Source organism: Solenopsis invicta, chromosome 15, assembly GCF_016802725.1.
Source record: "Solenopsis invicta isolate M01_SB chromosome 15, UNIL_Sinv_3.0, whole genome shotgun sequence".
NCBI classification, from domain to species: Eukaryota; Metazoa; Arthropoda; class Insecta; order Hymenoptera; family Formicidae; genus Solenopsis; species Solenopsis invicta.
Window position 1 is genome coordinate 3,851,483 of NC_052678.1, and position 23,468 is coordinate 3,874,950.

The following is a 23,468-nucleotide window of genomic DNA, read 5'->3' on the forward strand; positions in this document are numbered from 1 at the left end:
GCTGTCGGCTTGCGAATCGTAGATCGTGCACCAGCCAAATTGCTATTCAGCTGGAAGACAACATGACACGAGAAATACAGAGAGGAGGAAAAGCTCCTGTTGTTATCGTCGCTACCAATGTCGATCGTTAAGAAAGCAACGTGCAATAATTCCAATGGCGAAATAGGATCGGCCTGAACTAGCCGTTCGTCTGTCTCGCTTTACGGTATACGTACGTATAGGGTTTCGGTTTTCGATTACCGCGAGTTCCCTGAGTCACGAACGTTTTCTACAACAAGGAGGGTGTTTTTTGAAAGAGGGAGAAAGTCTCGGACGGGTGTCACACGAACGATCTGTTGGATTCGTGAACATCGAATTGTTTCTTGATCATCACAAAGACAATATTGGGGATTTGGGGGATCCTAAAGTGATAGAACAATCGATATTACAGAGTACAAAATTCTTAGAATTGGCTTTACAGAATTGAAATTCTTTTTACATGAATAGTCAGAGTTGGGTAAGTTAATACATTTTTTAACTAAATTAAGTTAAAATTAATAGCTCATAAAATTAATTTAACTACGTCAAGATTAAATTAAATTAAAATTTAATTTTGAATGGCATTGTTTATTAAATTAATAGAAATGAGTAAATTTTTAAAGTTAGAACACTCGAAATAATTATATGGATCATCAAAGAAATTAAATATTTTATTTGCAAAGTAAATTTACATGAAATGAGAAAGAAAGCATTGTTTTTTTATATGGGAATATATTTTTTCTTTTACATAAATTTCTAACTTGAGAAAAAGATTAATAAATTGAAATTTATTAAAGTTTAAAAAATAGTTAATGTTAAAAATTATATTTAAAATGAACTAAGCTAAGTTGAAAATAATTAGCTTTTTAACTTTATTATTTAGCTCTTCAACTAGTTACTATTCCCGTGTAAAGTACATATAAGAAAAAATTGCTCGGAATATTCAAATTAAAATTTAAAAATTATTATAATATGTTGGACATTTTTAAACTTTTTTTATTAAATTCAAGTTGAATATCTTACAACTTATTTTGGTCTATATACATTAAACATGTAAAATAACGTTTAATTTTGTAGAGCTAATTCGGAGAATTTTATTATATAATATTGATAATTCCAAGAGAAAATCTCTTTTATTTTCAAAAAATTTATAATTCAGTAGAATTCATCGTTAATTAATATTTCATAATTTACGAAAAAAGTAAAATTTAATATTTTCTGAGAAAAGGTAAAATGTGTGCTCGAGCTTTTCACGATCGACAAATTTGGACAAATTTCTTCAATATTGGTGCTCGCACCGCGTGAGTACGTACAAGATTGCGTACATAATATTCGGTTGCAAAGAAAGGCGAAGAAGGGAAGAGAGAATAGGCGAAGTGCATCAGGTGTATCGAGCGGTGGTAGAGTTACGTGCGTTGACGAGAAGCAAACGCGACGCCCGGTGAGAGACGTGCTTTTAGTGCCAATCTTCATTACACGACACGTCTCATCGATTTTTCGTTCTTCACAGACACGTAGTTTCCAAGATTCTGAATCAGTGTGCACCACAGTGTGGACCATTTCCTCCTAGTTGTTATCAGGCTAACGACGGTATTTACTTTTGTATTTACGTCAAGTTATTTTGTATCGCGAGAATGGAGCATAGATTAAAAATTAAATTCATAGACAAATAATATTAATTATATATAGTCTGATGTTATTAAGTTTTTAAGATATTCTATTAATTTTTAACAAAAGTATCTTATTTTTACTAAAATGTCTCAAAAACTTAACTAAAAATCTATATTGTCATTTTTAAAATAAAATTCTTTCTTTCTGCATTTCAAACTTTTTAATGAAATATTAGTGAAGGTGTCGACTAAATTAAAACTTTCACCTAGTCAAACAAATGTATTAAATAAACAATTACATAATAATAATAATATATAATTTGTTACATATGTAAAGATAAATTTTAATAAGGTAGATTTTAACAGCGTACTAAATAGTACAAAAGAAGTATAAGGTATTGATAAATAGAGACGAAGGAGTTATGTATTCATTTACGACAATAATGTGCCGTAGAAAAAATAAAAACGGGAATTTCGGATGTGTTGGATACAATTATAAGTAATTGTTAGCAGAAATGTATACAATGATGTCAATGCACTGAGAGAAAAAATTACTAAATTTTAATGAATAATATTTGTTTGAATACTTGCAATAAAATAATTTGTTAAATGTAAATAAATATTTATTTATAGTTAATTCAAGTATCACTAATGCAATTTAACTATCATTTTCTTTATTGAATAAATATTTATGTACCGTAAGTAAATATTTTATTGTAAGTATTCAAATAAATTTCTTTCTTCAGTGTACATTCAAATAAAAAAAGAAATTTGAAGCTAAAAAACAAGAAGCTTCTGTGGGAGAATGTCACAAAGAGGAACATAATATTTAACACTAAAACAGAGTAGTTATTTATAAACATTTATGGATAATAAACTTTGCAGACAATATACATGCATAGTGAGGAGATAAGAAGTTATCTATGTACCGTGTCGCAACTTTAATACTGCTATATATATTTGGTACTTAATTGTCAGATACTTAAATTATCAGATACTCGATGTGTTATCGCGTCAGTTTAAATATCTTTTGCAATTACCTCGAGATAAAGACGACCTCTTTGAAAATTGCTTCTTTTTGAAGAAAATTGACAAAAACCTCATATACTTGTTTTGTATTTTCTTATCAAGCCTAGTACATCATGGATGTCAGGCGTGATGCATCACGACGTAGAATGCATCACGAGGGTACGATGCTTTCTTGGCAAAACTTATCTGTTTACGCGGTGGATCAGAACCGGCGCACTATAAGCAAGCAGCTCATCAATAACGGTATTTAAAACACATTATTTCGTATATGACGTAAAAGAAGTATGATATCTCTTGCTTTTCTAGTCCGAGGTATGGTGCGGCCTGGCGAAATCACCGCTATCTTGGGCGGCAGGTAAATTATTTGCGATTAATTACATTGTATCGATCAACTATATTGTTCATGAAAGGATTTAGCCAACGAAGCTGAAATACAGCCATGATAGCTACCAATAAGTCATTATTGCTTTTTGTTTACTATATAATTGAGACTATTAAATTTCTTCTTCGTACCATCCGTAGCGGTGCTGGAAAAAGTTCGCTGATGACAGCATTGGCGTTTCGCACGGAGGGTAGGTAGAATTCTCTCATTCGTATAACTGAATGTTGAAAGAAGATAAAGATATTCGAAATTTGTTTATTTTGTCTTGATTTGGCAGCTGGTATCGTGGTGCACGGTGATATTCGCGTCAATGGCGTATCAGCCTCCTCTTCATACATGAGACGTCACAGCGGCTTCATGCATCAGGAGGACATGTTTATCGAAACGATGACAGTGCTCGAACACATTTGGTTTATGGTAAGATTCCATTCTTCGAGTACTAAGCGTTATATACTGTACGCCTGGTAATAAATTAAAAGGAAAAATTTTAATCCATTTAAAATCATCCGAATGCGTGCTGTAAATCCATGGAAATGGATTGAAATTGATTGGACTTTCTGGAAATGAATGCATTTCTATTCGATGAATAGAGATGTCAATGTGTCTAAAGGTATTGAAATGTATTTAAATATTTTTCAAACTGATGCACATTTTTAAATAAAAACTGTTTTTTGAATGGATTCAAACACGATTGAGTCCGCGCTTTAGTGTCTCGAAGTACAGTGCGGTGCAATAATTCGAAGAGCCTAGTAGATGGCTGACTTATCGACACCACAGTCTAACATTATATAATATATGCTAGACTGTGGCGTCGGTAAGTCAGCCATCTACTAGGCTCTTCAAATTATTGCACCGCACTGTACTTTTGGATTCAAGTTAATGAAATAAAATAGATTGAAATACGAAATGCAATTTATTGTTTTGAATTCGGATAAATTCATGTTGACATTGTATTATTTTTGGATTCAAATGAATTGAAATACGAAATGAGCGATTCATTCTGTTGAATTCGAATGTATTCATATTCATATTATTACACTTGGATTCAAAAATGAATTTAGAAAATCAGAAGCGCGAGTTCTAAAATGTCGAAATGAATTCATTTCTATCTATTTCAATTTATTTCTATTTGCTGGAAAGGTATTAGATTTTGAAGTGGATTCGGATTTTCAAGAGTACGCATTCACAAACGTTGAAATAAATTCTTTTCAATCCGTTTTAATCCATTTTTGTTTACTTGGCAAACTTTAACGATCTTCATTAGGCAAGAATGAAATTAGACGGGAGGATTCGCACCTCGGACATTCGCCTCAAGATCGATCGTTTGCTAAGGGACGTCGGTCTAATAGAGAGACGCGACACTCGCATCGGCGGCGACGACGACGACAAAGTTCTATCGGGTGGAGAAAAGAAGAGGCTGACTTTCGCTACTGAAGTGCGTATCCGCGTGTTTTCCAAGTTCAAACTCTTCATGCGAGACCCGGTTTTCCTTCCAGCTGTTGACGGATCCTGAAATACTGTTCCTGGACGAGCCGACAACGGGACAGGACGCGCATTCGGCCGGCGTCCTCGTGTCGCACATGACGTCCTTCGCATTAAGGAACCGCACGATTTTATGCACCATACATCAACCGAGCTCCACTATCTTTGACAGCTTCCATCGTATAATCCTTTTAGCCGGCGGTAGAGTGGCGTTCGCCGGTACCAGTATGCAAGCGATACAGTTTTTCTCTAGGTACATTTTATCACATGACCCTGGGAGAAAAATTTAGCAGAAAAATTAGTTGAAAACTTACTGGAATTGTTCCGCGTTTTGCAAAATATTTTTTAACCAATTTTTAACGATATTTCAATAAAATTAAACTATCCAGTAAACTGAAATGGATTGAAAGTTTATCATCTATTTTAATTCATTTAAATACATTTTGGAAAATATAGCAATTAAGTTTATTTCAATTTTATATCGTATATGGATTAAAATGGATTATATGGCCCGCATAACTTTTTTGGATTGAAAAAAATAAAAATTCTATAATTTCAATTTTGTTTCATGCATTAAAATAGTTTCAAAGAATTCTTAAACTTTAAATAAATAGAAAGGGATTTGTGTGGTCATTATCAAATTCAAATTCTTGATTTTTTTAATTCGATTTAAACATTTTGAATCCATTTCCGTTTGCTGAGTAAATTTAAGATAAATTTGCATTTTTTAATAAATATTTTCATCTAAACTGATTATAGATATCATAATTCTTTCCTTTTTCCTTTTTTTTAATGATTTTATGTTCAGTTTTCATCTCACTTATTTTATTTCTCACAATTTTTAAATAAATATAATTTTGCGTGATTTCCGCACATACCACTTTTACCAGATTCTAGTTAATTACTCTGAAGAGATGCCATTCTAGAACATACTGAATTGAAACATTCACTATCATTGTCGCCCATAGTCAAGGCTACGAGTGTCCGTGCAATTACAATCCGGCCGATTTCTTGGTGGCGACTTTAGCGATCGCACCCAGCGGCGCGGACGGTAGCGGAAGAGTCGCGCAGAAGGTCTGCGACGCGTTTCTCACGAGCGAAGCCTGCAACGAGATCGATGCTGAATTGCAGCAGGAACTCGATGCCGCACATTCGGAATGCCCCGTAAGCAGATTGTTGCGAAAGCAGATGTTAACGCTTGACGATTAAAAGAGATTACACGGAAATTCGTCCTCTTGTTTCAGGCCAAGGGAAATAATCGCGAGTCGCGCGTTTTGTGAGTACCTTCTATGCGAGAGAATTTGTTGACGAATGTATTTAGGAAAACTCGATAATTTAATTGTATTTCTATTGTTCTCTAATTCCAGTGTGGAACCGCGCTGCTGGTTGCGACTCTACTGGCTAATCCATCGCGGATTCTTGCAAGTTGTGCGGGATCCCTCGGTTCAATTCATCAGAATGCTGCAGAAAGTGGTATTTAATAGAATGTATTAGTTCCCATATTCTTCAAACATTAAGATAAATTGGTATGCAAGGAATTCCTGGTGGAACAAATTGCTCAAATAGTTGAAAGCAGCTCTGAAATTGTTGAAATGACAATTATTGAAGTATTACTGAATATATCTCAATATAAATCATACTTATATTAGCGAAATACAATAAATTTGATAGATAATTATTTAAAATGATGGAAAAGCAATGCAAAACATATAATATTTTTACAGATTTATTACCGAAAGTTGAATTTTGAAATACGTTAAAATATTACAAATTATACAAATAAATATTAAAAACAAAGTTGGAAACAAAATTAAATGTACTGCAAAATATATAATGTTTACAAATTTGTTATTAGCAGAAAATAAGCTAAGATATTTCGAGTCGGATAAATAATGAAAGCATTAAGCGGCGTCTACAATACAGTCATTAAGATGTTACGACTCTGCGACGGACCAATCAAAGAAGAAAAAATCATATATTATTAAATCATAGAGAAATAACAGAAACAAAATAAGTAGGTATCATAATCATAGGCTGGTTCTGAATATATACGTACATATATTCACTAACTCATAGTGGTCCAGAATCCGCTTATAATACCTACTTAAGTAGTTTTCAGTTAAGTTGCTAGCTGAGATTTTCTACTTAAACATTTGCAATACAAATATTTGAAAAGTTTACAATATTTAGGATTTTTCAAATTTCTTTCAAATTTTAAGATTTACTTGGAATACTTTCATTCTGATCTCTCACATACAATACTGATTTTTAATAAATTTTGATGAATAATTTTATTGAATTTATTCCGTTTATTTATATATTTTTGTTTTGAACTTTACTGAATTTTTTTATAATCTTAAAGTCATATTGAATTCTCATTAAAATCTTAATGAAATGGTACAGAAAATAAATCAATTGACAGAGAGATTTTTATGCAATTTAGTAATATTTTAACATTATTCATTATATTTTCAATAAAACAATTATTTAATATTATACATAATTTATTCTAATAAAATGCCAGGATTTAATTAAATGATTTGTCCGATGTACACGGAAATTAACGACGGCTCGCGTTGCAGACCATCGCAACAACCGCCGGTCTGTGTTTCGTAGGCGCCGTCGACCTCGATCAATTGGGCATACAAGCTGTAGACGGCGTCATATATCTCCTGGTGTGCGAAAATACGTTTTTCCCCATGTACGCGACCTTGGCGTTGATCCCGCAGGAGCTGCCACTTCTTCTTCGCGAATACAAAGCGGGCATGTACTCCGTCCATCTTTATTACCTGGCGCGAATGGTATCGCTGGTGAGCTTGATTTCCCAGTCGATCTATGCACGATCTAGGCACGAGTCGCGCAGCATCGATTTGCGTTGAAATTTTTTTCAGGTGCCCGGGCTGCTGATAGAACCGATGTTGTTCACCGTGATAATGTATTGGCTGGCGGGTTTGCGTCCCGCCATGGATGCTCTTGGCCTGACCATCCTGGTAGTTATATTCACGATGAACGTGTCTACCGCTTGCGGTAAGCCTTTCAGTTCAAATTCTGATAGGCAGGGTTGTGCCATATATTTTAAGATTACGTCTATACCAGTTTTTACGTAAACAATACGTGATGTTTATATGTAATGTAACGAATGTAATATAACGAAAATTTGATATATCCTTCTCTTCAATTTTTTAATTTTTTATATTATATATTTTTATTATTAGTGCGTTAAAATCAGATAATTTAATAATTTTGAAATTTAATTTCTTTCTTCTGTATTGTGCTCTGTATTATCCAATTTACAATAGTTTACATATTTTACATATAAATTGGTTAATACAAAGCACAATGCAGAAAAAGAAATTAAATTTTAAAATTATTAAATTATCTGGTTTTATTGCATTAATAATAAAAATATATAACATTAAAAATTAAACAATTGAAGAAAAGGATATATCAAATTTTCGTTATATTACATATCAGGTTCAAATCTTCTGTAGTTCATAGGTAATAGTTTACATAGATGACATTTTATACATAGATTACGTAGTCTACACATAATAATTTTTATGCAAGATCATCATGTATATAATTTAATCAATTATCTTATCAAGGAAATAGCATTCCAGCAGATTACGTGTCCGTTTACATGAAATCTTATATTTTAGGGTGTTTCTTCTCAGCCGTTTATCAAAGCGTGCCGCTAGCAATGGCATACCTGGTGCCTTTCGATTACATTCTTATGATAACTATGGGACCTTTTATCAAACTCGGGTATTATCTTATAAGAATCTTTACATTCCAGTCAAATTTCGAAATTATCAAAGATGCTTTTGCTTCGTAAATATATTTTTGAATATAGTAAACTCCCTTATAAAGTAACTTAAAAAGAAAAATTTTGGCTGTGCTCATGTAATATGATAAATCAGCTTCATATGACGGTTGATAATGAAATATAATTGATCCACTATCTTATTTGCACAGTTAATATTAATCAAAAGATAATGTCATTGTAATTTATGGATAATGAAATTAAATATCAACAAAACAAAACTTTATAATAAGCAAAATTGGGTAAAATAAAATTTCTTTTTAACTAATAATTAATTAATTTAGTTACGTTAAAAGTTACGTTAAGATAAAAATTAATTTCGAGCTAAATTAGAAGATAATTTTGAAAAGCGTTATTAATATAAAAAAAATTTAAATTCTTAAAAATCAGATTTACTCTAAATAACAAAAACAATTACAATATGGATCATCATAAAATAAAAAAATTTTAATGTTTTATTTATCAATTAAGTTTAGACAAATTAACAAAGAAATATTATTTTTTATAATGGGACCGTATTTTTTCTTTTACAATTTATTTTTATTCTTTTATATAAATTTTTAACTCAGAAAAAAAGTTAATAAGTTGAAGTTTATGTGTTTCACGGATAACTAGTTGAAGTTAAAAATTAATTAACTTAAGTTAAAAGTTATTAATTTTTAACTTTTCACTTTTTAACTATAATTACAATCCAATCTTGACTTTATAAGTAGTTCTTTCACTACAAGTCAAATAATGATAAAAGATTATCAATTTTAATTCTTGTTTCGTTTTGAAATAAAATAGAAGTGTTAAATCTTCGATACATAAATATTAAAATTTATAAATATTTCATTACAATTCATGCAGTTCATATTACGCGGATTCGTGAAATATATTCCCCGTATTATACAGGAGTTTACCATATTTCATATTATTATAATTTTACTTGTTTTTTTAATTATATTTTTATATTTTTATATTACCTTTTTAATTCCCTGTACTGATGCCCAATTGACAGTTCATTGCCCATATATGTACGATGGGTAAGATACGTCTCCTGGCTGCTGCACTCCACGGAAGCTCTCACCATTATCCAATGGAGAGGCGTGCATAATATATGTGAGTTTTATCGAGCCTCGCTACTCTACATGACGCGTAACGGATCTGTTTCCTGTGAACAGCCTGCGAAACGACCGAGTTACCCTGCCTCACCGAGGGCGCCGAGGTGCTGGACCGCTACGACTTCGACGAACGCAACTTCTGGCCCGACATCGCCCTCATGGCTGCCATTTACATTGTCTTCCACTTGCTGGCATACGTCTTCCTGTGGAGGCGATGCAGATCGAAATAAACGAAAAAAAAGAACTAAAATTAAAATTAAAATTAAAAATCAAAATTTTTGAATGCGATCGAGTCTTGCCCTTGTTTGCTGCCGGATCTAAATGCACAGACCAATCATATTAAAGAATTTTACAACGGTTGCAAAACTGCTTTTTCTATTGAACGCAGCCATATACTGTGCATGTGTTACATCTTGGTATACCGCAAACCTCGGGCGCATATTCTTATTGAGAAGTTATTTCTATTCCTATTGCGGAATTTATGTGCATGTGCATTACATATGCATAATTATAATATTGGAACAAAGAATAAAATATATAATGCGTGAGCTGTCAGAATAAATATTATAACCGCATTTATTTATCTCGTAAAATAAAAGTACTTAAAGAAAACATTTCATAAAAACATTTAAAAATTTTGAAATTTTAATTCCGGCGTTCGTAAACTTTGTGATGCACCATCTGTGTGCCAGAAATACAAATTGTACGTTTATATTATATAATTATTGTATTAATTATTAATTATTATATTAAAAATGGAAATGTGCTATTTGATATTCCTTAGCTATTATTATTAAAGTTCTATTATTAAAGTTCGTTAATTTAATTACTGTAATTCGCACTTCGGACTTTTCGAATCCATTTGAATTCAAAGTGAGAAATGATAATGGAATCGATATCGAATCGACATCAAAATGATGATTTTGACGTCGAATCGATGTTTAATATCGATTCGATGTCGATTCGATATCGATTCCATTATCATTTCTCACTGGGAATAATAATATGAATCTATTCGAATTCGAAATAATGAGTAGCTCATTTCGAATTTCAATTCATTTGAATCTAAAAATAACGGGGGACATGATTCCATTTCAAATTCAAATTAGAGCATTTCGTATTTCAATCCATTTACATTCAAAAAGTCCCCAGAGACTCTAAAGCGCAAACTCGGATAAATTCAAAGGAATTCTAATTTTCAATTAATTTGAATTTATTTTCGTTTGTTGGTTGATTAGAGAAAGAAGTAAAACGTAGGACGAGTAAACGCGCCCATCCTGAACAGGATTCCGACATTACCGACGCGAACTCACGCCACACAATTTTCTAACCCGTCGCCAACAGATGGTGCATCCCGGTCCGGCTCTAGGCCCAGGAGAGAAAGGAGGAAGCGGCGGGTGAGCGGCGCGCGTCCGAGGCGCCTCCATCGGGTAAGCGGACACTCGCGCTCGCTTGGGTTGGCGAGGTTGGAGCCGTTGGAGGGGAACGTTCTCGGTGCAGCATTCGGAGCATTCGGTTCGGAGTTCGGAGCCGTTCCAGTCTGGCCATGTTATCAACGGTGAGGCGGCCGTCTCTCGTCCGTCGTCGTCGTCGCCGTCGTCCTTAGCGAATCGCAGTGCCGAGAAGAAGGTAGTCGCGCGCCTCGCGCAGCGTGTTTTCCCCGCGACGACGTGGCCGGCGCCCCGTACGGAATACGCGGGATTGGCATCGAGGGAACCTGCGGCGTGTGGTAGCCCCGGGGAGCCGCCGCGGTAGCTGCGTCATGTGCGTCTCCCTAGTGTCACAGAATTGAGGGCCCCCCTCCTCCCTCGTCGTCTGGATCCCCTTTCCCCTCCGCCCGTGTCTGGTGCGCTCTAACGGAAGAGCGAGAAGGAGGGACAGAAAGAGCGAGAAGGAGACAGAGAGAGAGAGAGAGAGAGAGAGAGAGAGAAAGGCAGAACGCAGAGGAGCAGGAAGAGCGCGCTACAATGCATCCCGGAACGGCGGCCCGTCGTCGATGCGCCGTCGTCGAACGTCGTCGTCGGACGCTTCTCCGGCCGCGCGAGGCCACGTCGTCGGTCTTCTCTGGACGCAGCGTCGTCGGACGCGGATGAGAAGAGGCACCCCGCGTCTTCGTGGCCCAGCGGAGGCGCTGCGTGCGATTGCTGCGAACAGCGCGTGATATATCCTGCGCGAGGTACGTTACGCGAGGATACGCACGCGATCCTCGGGCTTTCTCTCCTCCTCCCTCCCCCTGTCTTCCGTCCCGTCTCCCCGCGTCATCCCTCGCGAATCCCCTCGAGGCTGCCTTTCGTCGCTGCACCGGCGGCGCAACGCTCTTCCGCAACATACGGCGTTCCCCCGACGCCTTGCGACGCGTCTCGCTCTCCAGGTTCCGCGGATCGGCCAGCGATTTCTCGCGCCGCGATCCGGTGTCCGATCCGAATACCGCGAGTCGCCGCGACGCGTCGACAACGTGGGGAGAGCGAGTCCCTGAGTTCCAAGAAAAGCGTGGATTCTCTTATTCCCCGTGGACGACTCTTACGTTCTTACTACGGGAGGAAGAGACGCGCGCTCAAAGACACCTGATGTCGACGATACTAGAACGAAGAGCCTGATGATTCGCGTTTAAATTTGATTGGATCACTCGATCGTCAATTCTCTCTCCGTTCGAAATCTCGAAGTGATCTCTAGCAACGTGGACACGAGGCTTGTTACTCCCGGGAACAGTTACCTGGAACGATTTTTACATCCTAAGAGTAAGAAAAGGAAGCTTGGTAACAATAGTTGTCTTCGGGAATAAACATTTATGGGTAAAACATAAATAATCGCATTATATTATAAACTATGTTTTGCGTGTTACCTATACATATCGTTCATTTGCAAAACAATGATGTAACTCAGAAAACAAGGTTTTCCAAAGAAGTGAGTTTGAACGTTGTGAATCATTAAAACATAAAATATTGAATCATTAAAACCATGCAAATATTATTTTGAAATATGATTTTAGCATAATAATATTTCATTGTAGTGAACCAAAATCATTAACGCTTTATTCGATGTACGAAATTCTCGTCTGTGATAAAAATGTACTCTTTTCGATTTATGACTCTTGTAAAATTTTCTTTTCTCATTTCTCTTTTCAATTTTAGAAGTTTGATTATGTAATTCTACCAGTAATAAAAACTCCTCCAAAGATCCTTTCTCTTCTTGCGCACAACTCAAAAATATCATTTTGATTTATGTCGTTCTAGCAAATAAGCGATGTGTAAATAATTTATGAATCATCATACGCAAATATTCAAATCTTTTTAGAAATACTGAAAGTTGTATTCCGTTTTCTTTAATTTTAATATTACATATTTTTATTTTATTAATACAGTAAAGTCAGATTTAGTATTAAGACTCTCGTGACTTGATTACTTTTTTGTACTGTCGTTCAATTTTGGAAAATCTACAATGCTTGCATTGTTTTTATTATTAGCTTTGAAAGCTCAAAAGAAAACCGGAGCTTTTCAATTTTTCCGCGAAACGGATTATTATTGATATTATTATTGATTGTTCTGTCGTTCAATTTATTGGCATCTTGCATCATTATGTACTTGTATAAATTTACTCAGAGTTCTTTAAAAAAAGAATAAAAAGGAATAAGAAATAGGTATTGATTTTGAATCAATAAAGACAACCAGTTTCGCCGTAAATTTCAAGATATGAATTATTTACATATTAGTGTTTTTTCGTTTGGAAAAATTGAAAAGCTTCGATTTTTTTCCGAGCTTTTAAAACTAATAATGTATACAACATGTAAATAATTAATGTAGCTCTTGAAATTTACGGTAAAATTCTGTTTGTTTTTTACTGACTAAAAATCCATACCTATTTTTTATTTTTTTTTTTTTATTTTTTTGTAGAGCATACTGATTGTGTGTAAATTTATATAAATTTATATAATGACGTAAAGTATTAATAAATTGTAAAACATTCAAATTTTATCATAAATAGTGAAAATCGTATTTAACTTTTTTTTTATTTTAACTATTACATATTTTTATTTTAGCAATACTAAAGTCAGGTATATTAAAACTCTTACGATTTAATTACTTTTCTGCATAGTTATCCAACTCGTAAAAATCTACAATGCATTATGTACATGAAAAACACAATGTAAATAATATGTAAATAGTTATTTTGAAATATCTTGAAATTTACGGCGAAACTCTGGTTGTCTTTATTGATTCAAAATCAATATCTATTTTTTTATTCTTTTTTATTTATTTATTTATTTATTTATTTTTTAAGAACTTTGTGAGTAATTTTATACAAGTACATAATGATGTAAGGATACCACCAATAAATTGAACGACAGAACAATCAATAATAATAGGAAAATAGAACAATCAATATTATACAATATATAATTAAGATTATGATTTTTAGGGTGCAAAAATCACACCAGGTGATTGCAAAAGTAAAAAAAAAAAACTAGGTAACTATTCCCGGAATAACATTTGTAAGCCCAGAAGGTAGGACAGTAGCACTCCTTCCGAGAAAAACGATTTGTGTCACTGGTATATTGTGAAGTCTTAACCGATCCGTATTCTTCCATCTCTCGTACACGGGAAAACAAATGATATTGTGATAACAACATTAGCTAACAGCAGTCGGATGGAAAACAACGTTGTCAATTCAGCAACGCTATTAATGCAACAAATACGCCACGCTGTTCTTTTAATAAAATGCCATTTGTTTCATTAATACTGTTATTGGGATAACAATATTATTTTCAATTAAACCGCTGATAGCTGTCGACGTCAATACGTCATCGCTTTCCCGTCTGTTTATTTACGTTTATGCATAATTCTATTTCGCGCACAATACGACCGTTGCGAAAATGTTTTTTCCAATTAATCGCATTCGAGGAAATTTAATTCCAAGGCCTTTTTCTAAGATTTTGCGTATGATGTGCGCCCGTGTGGGCGTGTGCGCGTGCGTCTGTACGTTACGTTGTCAGTTATCGGCGAACAGAGCGGTCTTCGCTTCCCGGTCAAAGTTTCCGAGAAACGGAATCGCGAGGAAACGAAGAGGCGCATTTGGCAAGGCGTCCCGATCTTCGGGAAAACGATCGTTCGCGCGTGCCGGCGCGACGCGAAGGACGGCCCGGGACAGTTTATCGGAAGCTATCCATGATGACGAATGTCACCCAGCAGCAATAATAAACGAGCCGGCCAAGAATCGTGTGCACACGTGTGCGCACGCATACACGCACGTAGAAACGCATCGATGGCACGTGCGTGTCGTGACTATTAATCGCGCCGATTACGACGCGCTCGTCGTTGCGCTTTCGAAGCGAGCAGCCAGGGTTCGGAGGCGCCAACGTTTTGGCGCATTCGCGTTTTCAGCTCTTATCAATTTGATGTAACACCTGTCGTGCAATATTGTGCAGTTTATTCAGTCTATATATATATATATATATTTTTTTTTTTTTATAGCTGCGCGAAAAGAACAGTTTTGCTGGAGTTGCTGAAAGTCTAGCTAGACGCTAATCTGAAAATAATTCTCTGTTGTGACCGTTAGAGATAATTGTATTAGATGTTCAAGCTGGTTGCTGAAATGTCAAAACTTGTTGCAGCATTATCGTGAACGCTTGAGCGTTCTACGTAACTACTTTGGTCCGACATAATTATTTTCAGATTTGTATCTACGTAGTAAAAACAGAGCATTAATATGAGAGAAATTAAAACTAGTATATTCTATTTAATAATTGTTGTTTTGTATGTAAACAACAAATTATATTCGACGATATTCCTGCTTATATATAACGTAATTTTTTTTTTTTTTTGGTAATCTTGAATTTCAATAAAATATATTTTTAATATCGTTCAAAAGAATACAATGTGATTGTTTTAATAACGGTATTAAAAAAATTCTCTTGAAGATATTGTTGATATTATTTTCTATCCGATATTTTTGCTCTCGATTTATGCAAATTATTGTTGAATAATGAGAATACACTTTTCTTGATGAAACAAAATTCTTCGTGCAAGCAAGATACGTTCGTCGAACGCTTTATAATGACATTTCAATATTTAACAAAGTAAAGATGTTCTCGAAACAAAAATGTCCCTTTTTTGTGTAGCTACTAGACTTTGAGATACTCCAACTGTCCTTTTCGTGCGAACATTGTGCACTTTCCGTACTTAAAGTGAAACAGATACATGTTTGAAATTTGATGAAAGGGGAAATTCTAGGGCAGCAAAAAAAAACGAATCTTGTTAGGAATTTAACAAAATAACTGCAGCTCAATGTTATCACACACAGAAAAAAGCAATATCAAATTAAAACTAAGATATTTATTGTTGCTTAAGCAAAAATATAAAACCTTTAATTTGATAATTTTAAATTTCAGCCAAGTATTATATTATTTTTATATTTTTAGTATATTTTTATTGCAATGTTACAACAGTTGCCTAAAAAGCACAATCGTTTTAATAATAATAGTATTAAAAAATGCCAATTTTTTAATTTTTGGAAGATAATTATTTTCTATCCGCGCGATATTTTATCAATTCGTGAAAATTATTGGATAAAGAGAGTATTTTTCTTGATGTAACTATACAAAATTTCTTCGTGTAAGCAAATTATCTGTCTAACACTATATAATTTTCTTTCAATATTTATATTTCAAAAGTAATGATGGTCTCAAGATAAGAATGTTCTTTTTTCCGTGTACGCAGACGATATCTCGCCTGTAATCTTGAAATATCTCCGTCGCTTTTGACGGTGCCAAAAAAATACGAGTAAGAAAGAAATCGTGCGAATTAAAAGAATAAATATTGTGGTTCACGAAGTTTTAATCGAACTCAATTAAAACTCGAAACTTGATTAAAAATTTTTATTTTTATCGTTGACTTCCGTGCGAAACTGTTCTCTTATTTTGTATTACGGATTTTTATACTAATAGCTCCAGCGTATATCTTGACGTAGTATAATGAGTAACTCCCTGGCACACGCGTTCTTTGTTCGTTGTCACCTGATTTTCTAATCATAGGTCTGTTCTTTTTAACTCTTTGCGTGGCTCGTCCTTCTTTTTCTTTTCACATTAGAGAGAGAAAGAAAAAAGATCAACTATACAAAAAGTTCAAGGAATACGGCTTATACGGCCCATATGTCAACGTAACAGGATTGGCAGCAGGGAGATATCCAACCGTTTTTTGCTAGGCAGGCTTTAGAATGTTTCCTTTTTTTTGTATGCTTAAGATAGCCCAATATGGAGCCGAAAGGTTCATAAGGATTTGAAATAAAATTGGTAATTCAATATAAGAAGAAATTTTTTGCACTAAGCACCGCACTCACTACATAGAACAAAAATTAATAACAAATCAAAAATTCATTGTTTCATATACAAACAAGAACATAAACTCTTTAAAGAATTTATAATTTTGAGCAGACATAATTTACTAATGTGAAGAAATTTTGTTTTCTCGTGTAAGCAAATTATGTTTAGGATAATCAAATTCTTTCAAGATTTTACACAATATTTTTGCGTGTATAAGAAACAATGAATTATTAATTTGATACTAATTTTTTTGTGTAGCTTTGATTATTTATTAATATCAATAAATATCAAATGAAAAATTCATTGTTTCATATATAAGCAAGAATATAAAATCTTTAAAGAATTTATAATCTTGAGCAGACATAATTTACTAATATGAAGAAATTTTGTTTTTTTGTGTAAGCAAATTATATCTGTTTAAGATTATCAATTATTCTTTCAAGATTTTACACAATATTTTTGCTTGTATGAGAAACAACGAATTATTAATTTGATACTAATTTTGTTTCTGTGTAGCTTTGATTATTTATCAAATTAATATCAATTAATATCAAATTAAAAATTCATTGTTTCATATATAAGCAAGAATATAAAATCTTTAAAGAATTTATAATCTTGAGCAGACATAATTTACTGATATGAAGAAATTTTGTTTTCTCGTGTAAGCAAATTATGTCTGTTTAAGATTATCAATTATTCTTTCAAGATTTTACACAATATTTTTGCTTGTATAAGAAACAATGAATTATTAATTTGATACTAATTTTTTTCTTCTGTGTAACTTTAATTACTTATCCTCGACAATTTCGAGAGTTTAATATTATTTATTTAAATTTTTTATTTTTTTATTGAATCATTTCAATACGAGTTCTTCAGTTGTAGAAGTATCGAGACAGACTGCTAGAAAAATCAATGCCTCCTGAGACATTTCATATTTTATATTCCAATATGTATTCCGAAGCGTAAAATACGACGCTTTCTGGGCGATCACGTTGTACGAAACTTCTCGCACGCGTGCAGAAAACCCGGTATTTCGAGGTTTTTACGGTAATAACGCGTTGGAACGCGGTTTCCATTTCCATGATTATTTCGCTCGCTCGACTCGAATCGACGGAATGTTCCGTTTCCGATCGTGAGCGCGTTCTCATCGATTGAAATTATCGCACGGTGGGTGCGGCATGTGTGCACGTATGCACATATGTGTATATGCGTGTGTGTGTGTGTGTTATGTCTGCTCTTTCCTTCAAAATTTACGATAAGCTCGCGCCGATACGCTCGCGCGACGATCTGTTCATCCGTCCGTCCGCTCGCTGCCCGCGTAATCTCGATCGCGATAATTCAGCATCGCGTGGAAAATCGCGCGGAGCAAACGAGGCCGCTGGTAATGACAGATCGTTTTTTGCGAGCGCGAGTCCTCTCTCGCGATCTCCTTCCGATCGGCGCGACGGTAGCGATGCAGCTGCAGCGGACCAACGACTTTGTTTCTCCGACACGAAGCGGCGCGGCTGCACGCGACGGGCCGGGCGTCTGCGATCGCGGTCTTCACGGTGCACTGTGGCGAAAAGAAAGGTAGAAGCAAAAACAAAAGGATAAAGAAACCGCGAACACCCGTCGCGAGGAGAGTCAACCGCGTTTCGAAGTGACTACCAAGCCGAGTCTCAGCCGCGGCCGCTTTCGCGATTGGTAGGGGAGAGATCAGGGCGCGTTGGTACGAAGGCAAGTTGGCGTTGCGTTTGTGCATACATGACGGAAGAGACGAGATAGAAAAATGACCGCAAAGTATATCTTGCGAGTAGAGAAGGTGATATTGCGGACCGTGTAGGTAGAGTACGAGTACACGTATTATCTCCTTATCTATTATTAGATGACGAATTGCTAGTAATTACTTATGGAATCGCTTGTTTAGCAGCCTGCTCTTATGTAGTGGCGATGATGTACCAATACACAATAGCTGACGATTTTTACGAGGCACTATTACTTTTGAGCGTTTCAGAAACTTTTTCCAAGTACATTTTAATTAAGTACATTTAATTTAATTAAGTAACTTAATTAAGTACATTAAAAGGCACGAATCTCTCTTAAATCATAATATATTTTAATGATAAGTATAAGTTACGTAAATAATAACTTTTTATTAAATGATAAAAACAGTAACATGTGGAAAATTATTTTTATTTAAAATTTCCAAAATATGTAAAATTTGAATCATAATTTCGAATCACAACAAGTATAAATAATGCGGAATATTAAATTTGACTGCTAAAACTAGATTATGGTGGTAAAAACAATGATTGCGACACGAAAAACAAAAAAAGTACAAAAGTGCAACTATGAAAAAATTAATAAAAAGTTCGAAGATCATAGTGTATGTTGTCAAATCTCATTATACTTTATACACAAGGTGTACCTTTCATCAAGAATTTACTATAAAATTTTGAATGCATTCGATACACTTCGATAAAAGTTAGGTTCCAAAAATCGAAAGGTGATATAATTTTGGCCGGTACTGTATATAACTTTTTATTCATGTATTACACACATTTCAAATTAAATTCATCAGCGACATTATCTAAAAACTATTTGGATAAAACCTAACATAATTTTATCTAGATAAATTTCAATTGAACCATCGTTATCTTATCTTGCACATTTGCGTGTAATTTATTTTATCGTTTTATCTAGATAATTTTAAGTTATCTAAGCGCAACACAACAGAAACTGTATCACGTACAGAATCGTTCTTGGCATGAAAATGTCAAGAAAGATCTTTTCTGTCGTGCACATTAGTACAGTTTAATCATAATAATTGTTCAAAATGTCGAATGCCGAAATTGTGGAAACCGTGCCAACGAGCCCCCGATCTTCTTTACGTCATTTCGAACGCGCGGACATGCATACGCTCGACTTCGTCGCTTATATTATACCTTAGTGCATCTCGCGTGCGGTCGAGGGAAAATTTTACGCTGCACTATATACGTAGCACGTAAAAATTTCTTCTATTATCTCGGAAGGTAAACCATTACTTTTTTTTTCCTTTGGCCTAAACACACACGTCAATAAGCTAATAAAACTAGACCTCGACCAGCGAAACTCTCATCCCTGTTGTTTATGTAACGCTCCCTGCTCCTCTTATAAAAAGCTTATCACGAAACTCACCCCACTCTGGCTTATCTCTGTTTCCCAATAAATAAATGCATTCCGAACTTTTGGACTGCGGGTCTGGTTCATGCCATTCTCAAGTTTAGTTCTCGTTCAGAGCTCCAACGAAGTAACGGACAGCATCTCCGTATTAGCGGCCAGAAATAAAAGAGTTTCCCATCGAAGAGGTCCCGATATAGTTTTACGTTATTACTACGTTACACTTCCGTACGTGACAGCTGACCTACGGCGTCGTCCTACGGCGCCTCGTAATCTCGCCCTTAACATTTTGCTGCGACACAAACGCGATAGCCGGCTTTGCCTGCGAGATAAGAACGGTTTTCCGACGTGCGAGTGTGCGTGCGTGCGTGCGTTTCTGCGCACGATGCCTTTCGCTTCTCGCGTGAAACCACGTCAATTCGTTTAATGACGTTAATTCTGCGGATGCCAAGATGTCGTTCAAGAGGGAACGACGAGTCGCGATCGCGCGAGGTCAGAGCAGTCAGCCGGTCGCGATTTGGTGGAGAGGAGAATCGCTGGCGAGGATACGTCGCGATCGATCTCGCGCGAGCTGAAATCGCTTGGAAAAGCCTGAAAAAAAAAAAGACGGAGACTTTGTACGGTCGCTTGTATGCGTATGTGAACCGTTAATCCGCTCGAAAAATCCGATTAAATTGACCGTAACTTTACGGTCTTTTCGAAGGCAAACCCAACAATTTCATCAGTTAAGAAAAAAACTTTTTTTTTTTTTAAATTATTTTGAACTAGATAAGGTGTTCCTTAACAGATTTTTGGATGTTAAAAGCGATGCCGCGAGCCAATTTTTATCAGCATATCAGGTTTCCGAAATAATTGAGATCGAAAGTACAAAAAATATTTTTTTATGACATTTGAAATTTTTTGTAAAAAAAAAATGTTAACGTTATCTTGAATTCTAATTAGAGATCATGAATGTGCTGTTCAGCCCTTACAAAACGCATTTGGTTTTATTTCGATATCCGTATACTTTTCAGCCATGTTATAAAGGATTTAAATATAGAGTTTTGCTGAGATACCAAATTTTCCGCCTATGATGATTAAGTCACAGATTGATTTATTGCTTGTCGCTGTCAATACATATACACAGTGTATCATAATAGAATTCTGCTAAATATAAATGTGTACATACATACACACTTTAATATATACAATATGTACATTTAGCGGACTCTGTCACGATAACTTACACTGTATTTATATCAATAGCCATAAACCAGAAATATTATAATTTCTAGTCATACAGTTATATTCTAATAAGTATATATGACTTCATCACATTACAACTGCAAGATTTACTATCTTAGCAAAATTTTGTATCTAAATTCTTTATTACATTTAAATAAAATAAGTTATAAACATGTACGTACATGACTCGATCGTCGTCTTGGCTGAAAAATTTCTTATCTTATCAGACTTTGTATCTAAATCCTTTATAACTTACACGTTATAAAAGATTTAGATATAAAGTTTTGTTAAGATAACAAATTTTTTCCGGCTATGATGATCGAGCCGTATACATATATTATAATTTGAAGGATTGAAGCTTTTGTGTCTATTCATTTAAATATACATAGTATAATTTAAAAAATAAGATATTGAAATTTAAAAAAAAAATGCATTTATTTTGTAGGAGACAAACGATACGATCATGCTTTCTTGTCAAAATTTTGAGACAACGTTAACTTTTTTTTTATATATAAAAAATTTCAAAAGCACTAGCAAAAGAAGCCATTTTCGCACATTCAACCTCAATGATAAAGCGTCATCGTTTTTCAACATCTACACGCGCGAAGCATCTTCGTCCGTTCAAAAATAATTCTGTTCAAAAAATAGTTCCGTTCAAAAATAATTTTTGGCTGTAAGGCAGTGCTATCAATCACACTATCCGCTTACATTGATTTCATTTTTCTTTTCCCACCAAAGTTTACTCTTGCGATAATGCCTGTCATCTAATCTCGCTGTATTGGCCGGTTTCAGGACAAGGTGCAATGGCTGACGACCGAAATAACCACCGGGGCTTCGTCAGGCAGCCACACGGGGTAAGTGACGTTTCACCAACGTTAATCGCCAAATAGATTGAGTCGCCGATTAGCGTGCCCTCGTGCAAGGCGGAATTCGATAATTTTAGAAAAGCTCTCCGCGTTGTACATCTCTCGCGGTCGCATCTCTCGAAATCGGCCACGTGGCCACTCGTCGTTCGATCTCGTCTCTCCCACGGGAGCGGTGAATTTTTAGATCGCCGTCGGAATGCATTCCGATGCTCTGACATTGACCGCACTCATCTCGCGGGAGCAGCGGCTCTCATTCTCCCGTCCTCCCCGCGGACGAACGGATTCCTCTCGGTAAAATGCGTCCGACGAGAGAAACGAGTCTCGGCCGATCGGTTCGGGGTTCTCCGGGATTCCCGCTTTCGCATCGGCGATGCGCCTGAGAGAGGTCCTGGCCGAAATAGGACGCTCCTCCGGAATTGGGCTGAAACTTCGTAGATAATATTGTTACGATGTTCAGTGATTATTTACGAAGATCTTATCTCGGCTTTTGTATAGTTAAAGATGAAGATAACAAATAAAAGAGAACAAGATATAAAGAGTGTCCGGTAATGATCGTATCACCTCTCGTGTGCTAATAGAACAGGTCAAATTGAGCGGAAGAGTCCTCTATCATTTTGCAAACTTCGCAATAATTAACGAGATATTTATTTCTGAAAATCTCGCCGATTTAACTCTATCTCGTCTGCCGCTTGCATTTGACAGTACGCCCTTTGACGGAGAACAGTTTCTTCGAGTCAAAAAATATTTGTTTGAATAAAAGGAATTTGTGCAAAACGTTCGCAAAATGGTAGGCAACTCTTCTGCTCAGTTTGATCTTCTCTTATCAACCTATGAGAGAGGGTCTAGCTATTATCGGACATCGTACATCGACAATATTTTTCTTTTTGATTTTTTTATCTTTTAAACTATACAAAATCTAAAAACGGCATCTTCGTAAATAATCGCTGCACCGAGGAAAAAGTTGTTAACTTGGCTAAATTTTTTAACTCGATGAAATTTTTTCAGTTCAAGTATTCGTGTACTTGACTTAAATAACTTAAATACATACCATTTTAAGTATTTTATCTATTTAAGTCAAGTACATAAATACTTGAACTGAGGAAATTTAAACAAGTTGAAAAATTTAGTCGCGTTAACAACTTTCTTTCCCCGGTGAATATATCGTAATAATATTGCCTGTAAAGTTTCAGCCCCATCGGAGGGGTGTCCCATTTCGGGCAACACCCGAGATACTGATGGCAGCGTGGGAGGAATAGCAGAGTCGTCACCGCGAATCGCCGACAAATCCGGCACGGTTGTCGTCGAGGCCTTTTCAAAAGAGAGACTCGTCGTGCCTACGAACGATACGGTTTCGGAAGATTGACGAGCCGCGTAATCTGTCCGCGATTTGACGGACCACTTATCATGAGTTAAACGTTCCCCTCGTTCGAGGAAATAAATCACGATCGCGTCGAGAAGACTTCTTCCCCCCGGAGAAG

The 23,468-nt window shown here is 35.3% G+C and overlaps 2 protein-coding genes across 13 annotated transcripts in view; both read left to right on the forward strand.

Moving 5' to 3' along the window:
• The first annotated feature begins 1,274 nt into the window (after positions 1–1,274).
• On the forward strand, positions 1,275–10,186 carry LOC105205486 (protein scarlet). Of its 2 annotated transcripts, XM_011174851.3 has the most exons (15): positions 1,277–1,608; positions 2,760–2,900; positions 2,964–3,012; positions 3,180–3,229; positions 3,317–3,456; positions 4,304–4,474; positions 4,536–4,774; positions 5,490–5,685; positions 5,766–5,797; positions 5,889–5,994; positions 7,104–7,331; positions 7,413–7,548; positions 8,181–8,286; positions 9,345–9,445; positions 9,508–9,677. In XM_011174851.3, the coding sequence occupies exons 2-15, from the start codon at positions 2,771–2,773 to the stop codon at positions 9,675–9,677; spliced, it is 1,854 nt and encodes a 617-aa protein (XP_011173153.1). In that variant the 5' UTR covers positions 1,277–1,608; positions 2,760–2,770. The 2 variants fall into 2 exon arrangements, with proteins under 2 accessions (XP_039313823.1, XP_011173153.1); XM_039457889.1 differs by having other exon boundaries at positions 1,275–1,608; positions 9,345–10,186.
• A 706-nt stretch (positions 10,187–10,892) lies between these two features.
• Positions 10,893–23,468, forward strand: part of LOC105205487 (rho GTPase-activating protein 21) — a 53,740-nt gene continuing 41,164 nt past the window's right edge. For 2 of the 11 annotated variants that reach the window (XM_039457886.1, XM_039457887.1), the window contains exons 1-2: positions 18,918–20,088; positions 21,917–21,978. In XM_039457886.1, coding sequence (XP_039313820.1) covers positions 19,989–20,088; positions 21,917–21,978 — 162 coding nt within the window. In that variant the 5' untranslated portion in view covers positions 18,918–19,988. Of the gene's footprint in view, positions 11,624–11,689; positions 12,240–18,917; positions 20,089–21,916; positions 21,979–23,468 lie in introns of those variants that run through there. The other 9 variants (XM_039457875.1, XM_039457882.1, XM_039457880.1 and 6 more) reach the window with 7 other exon arrangements.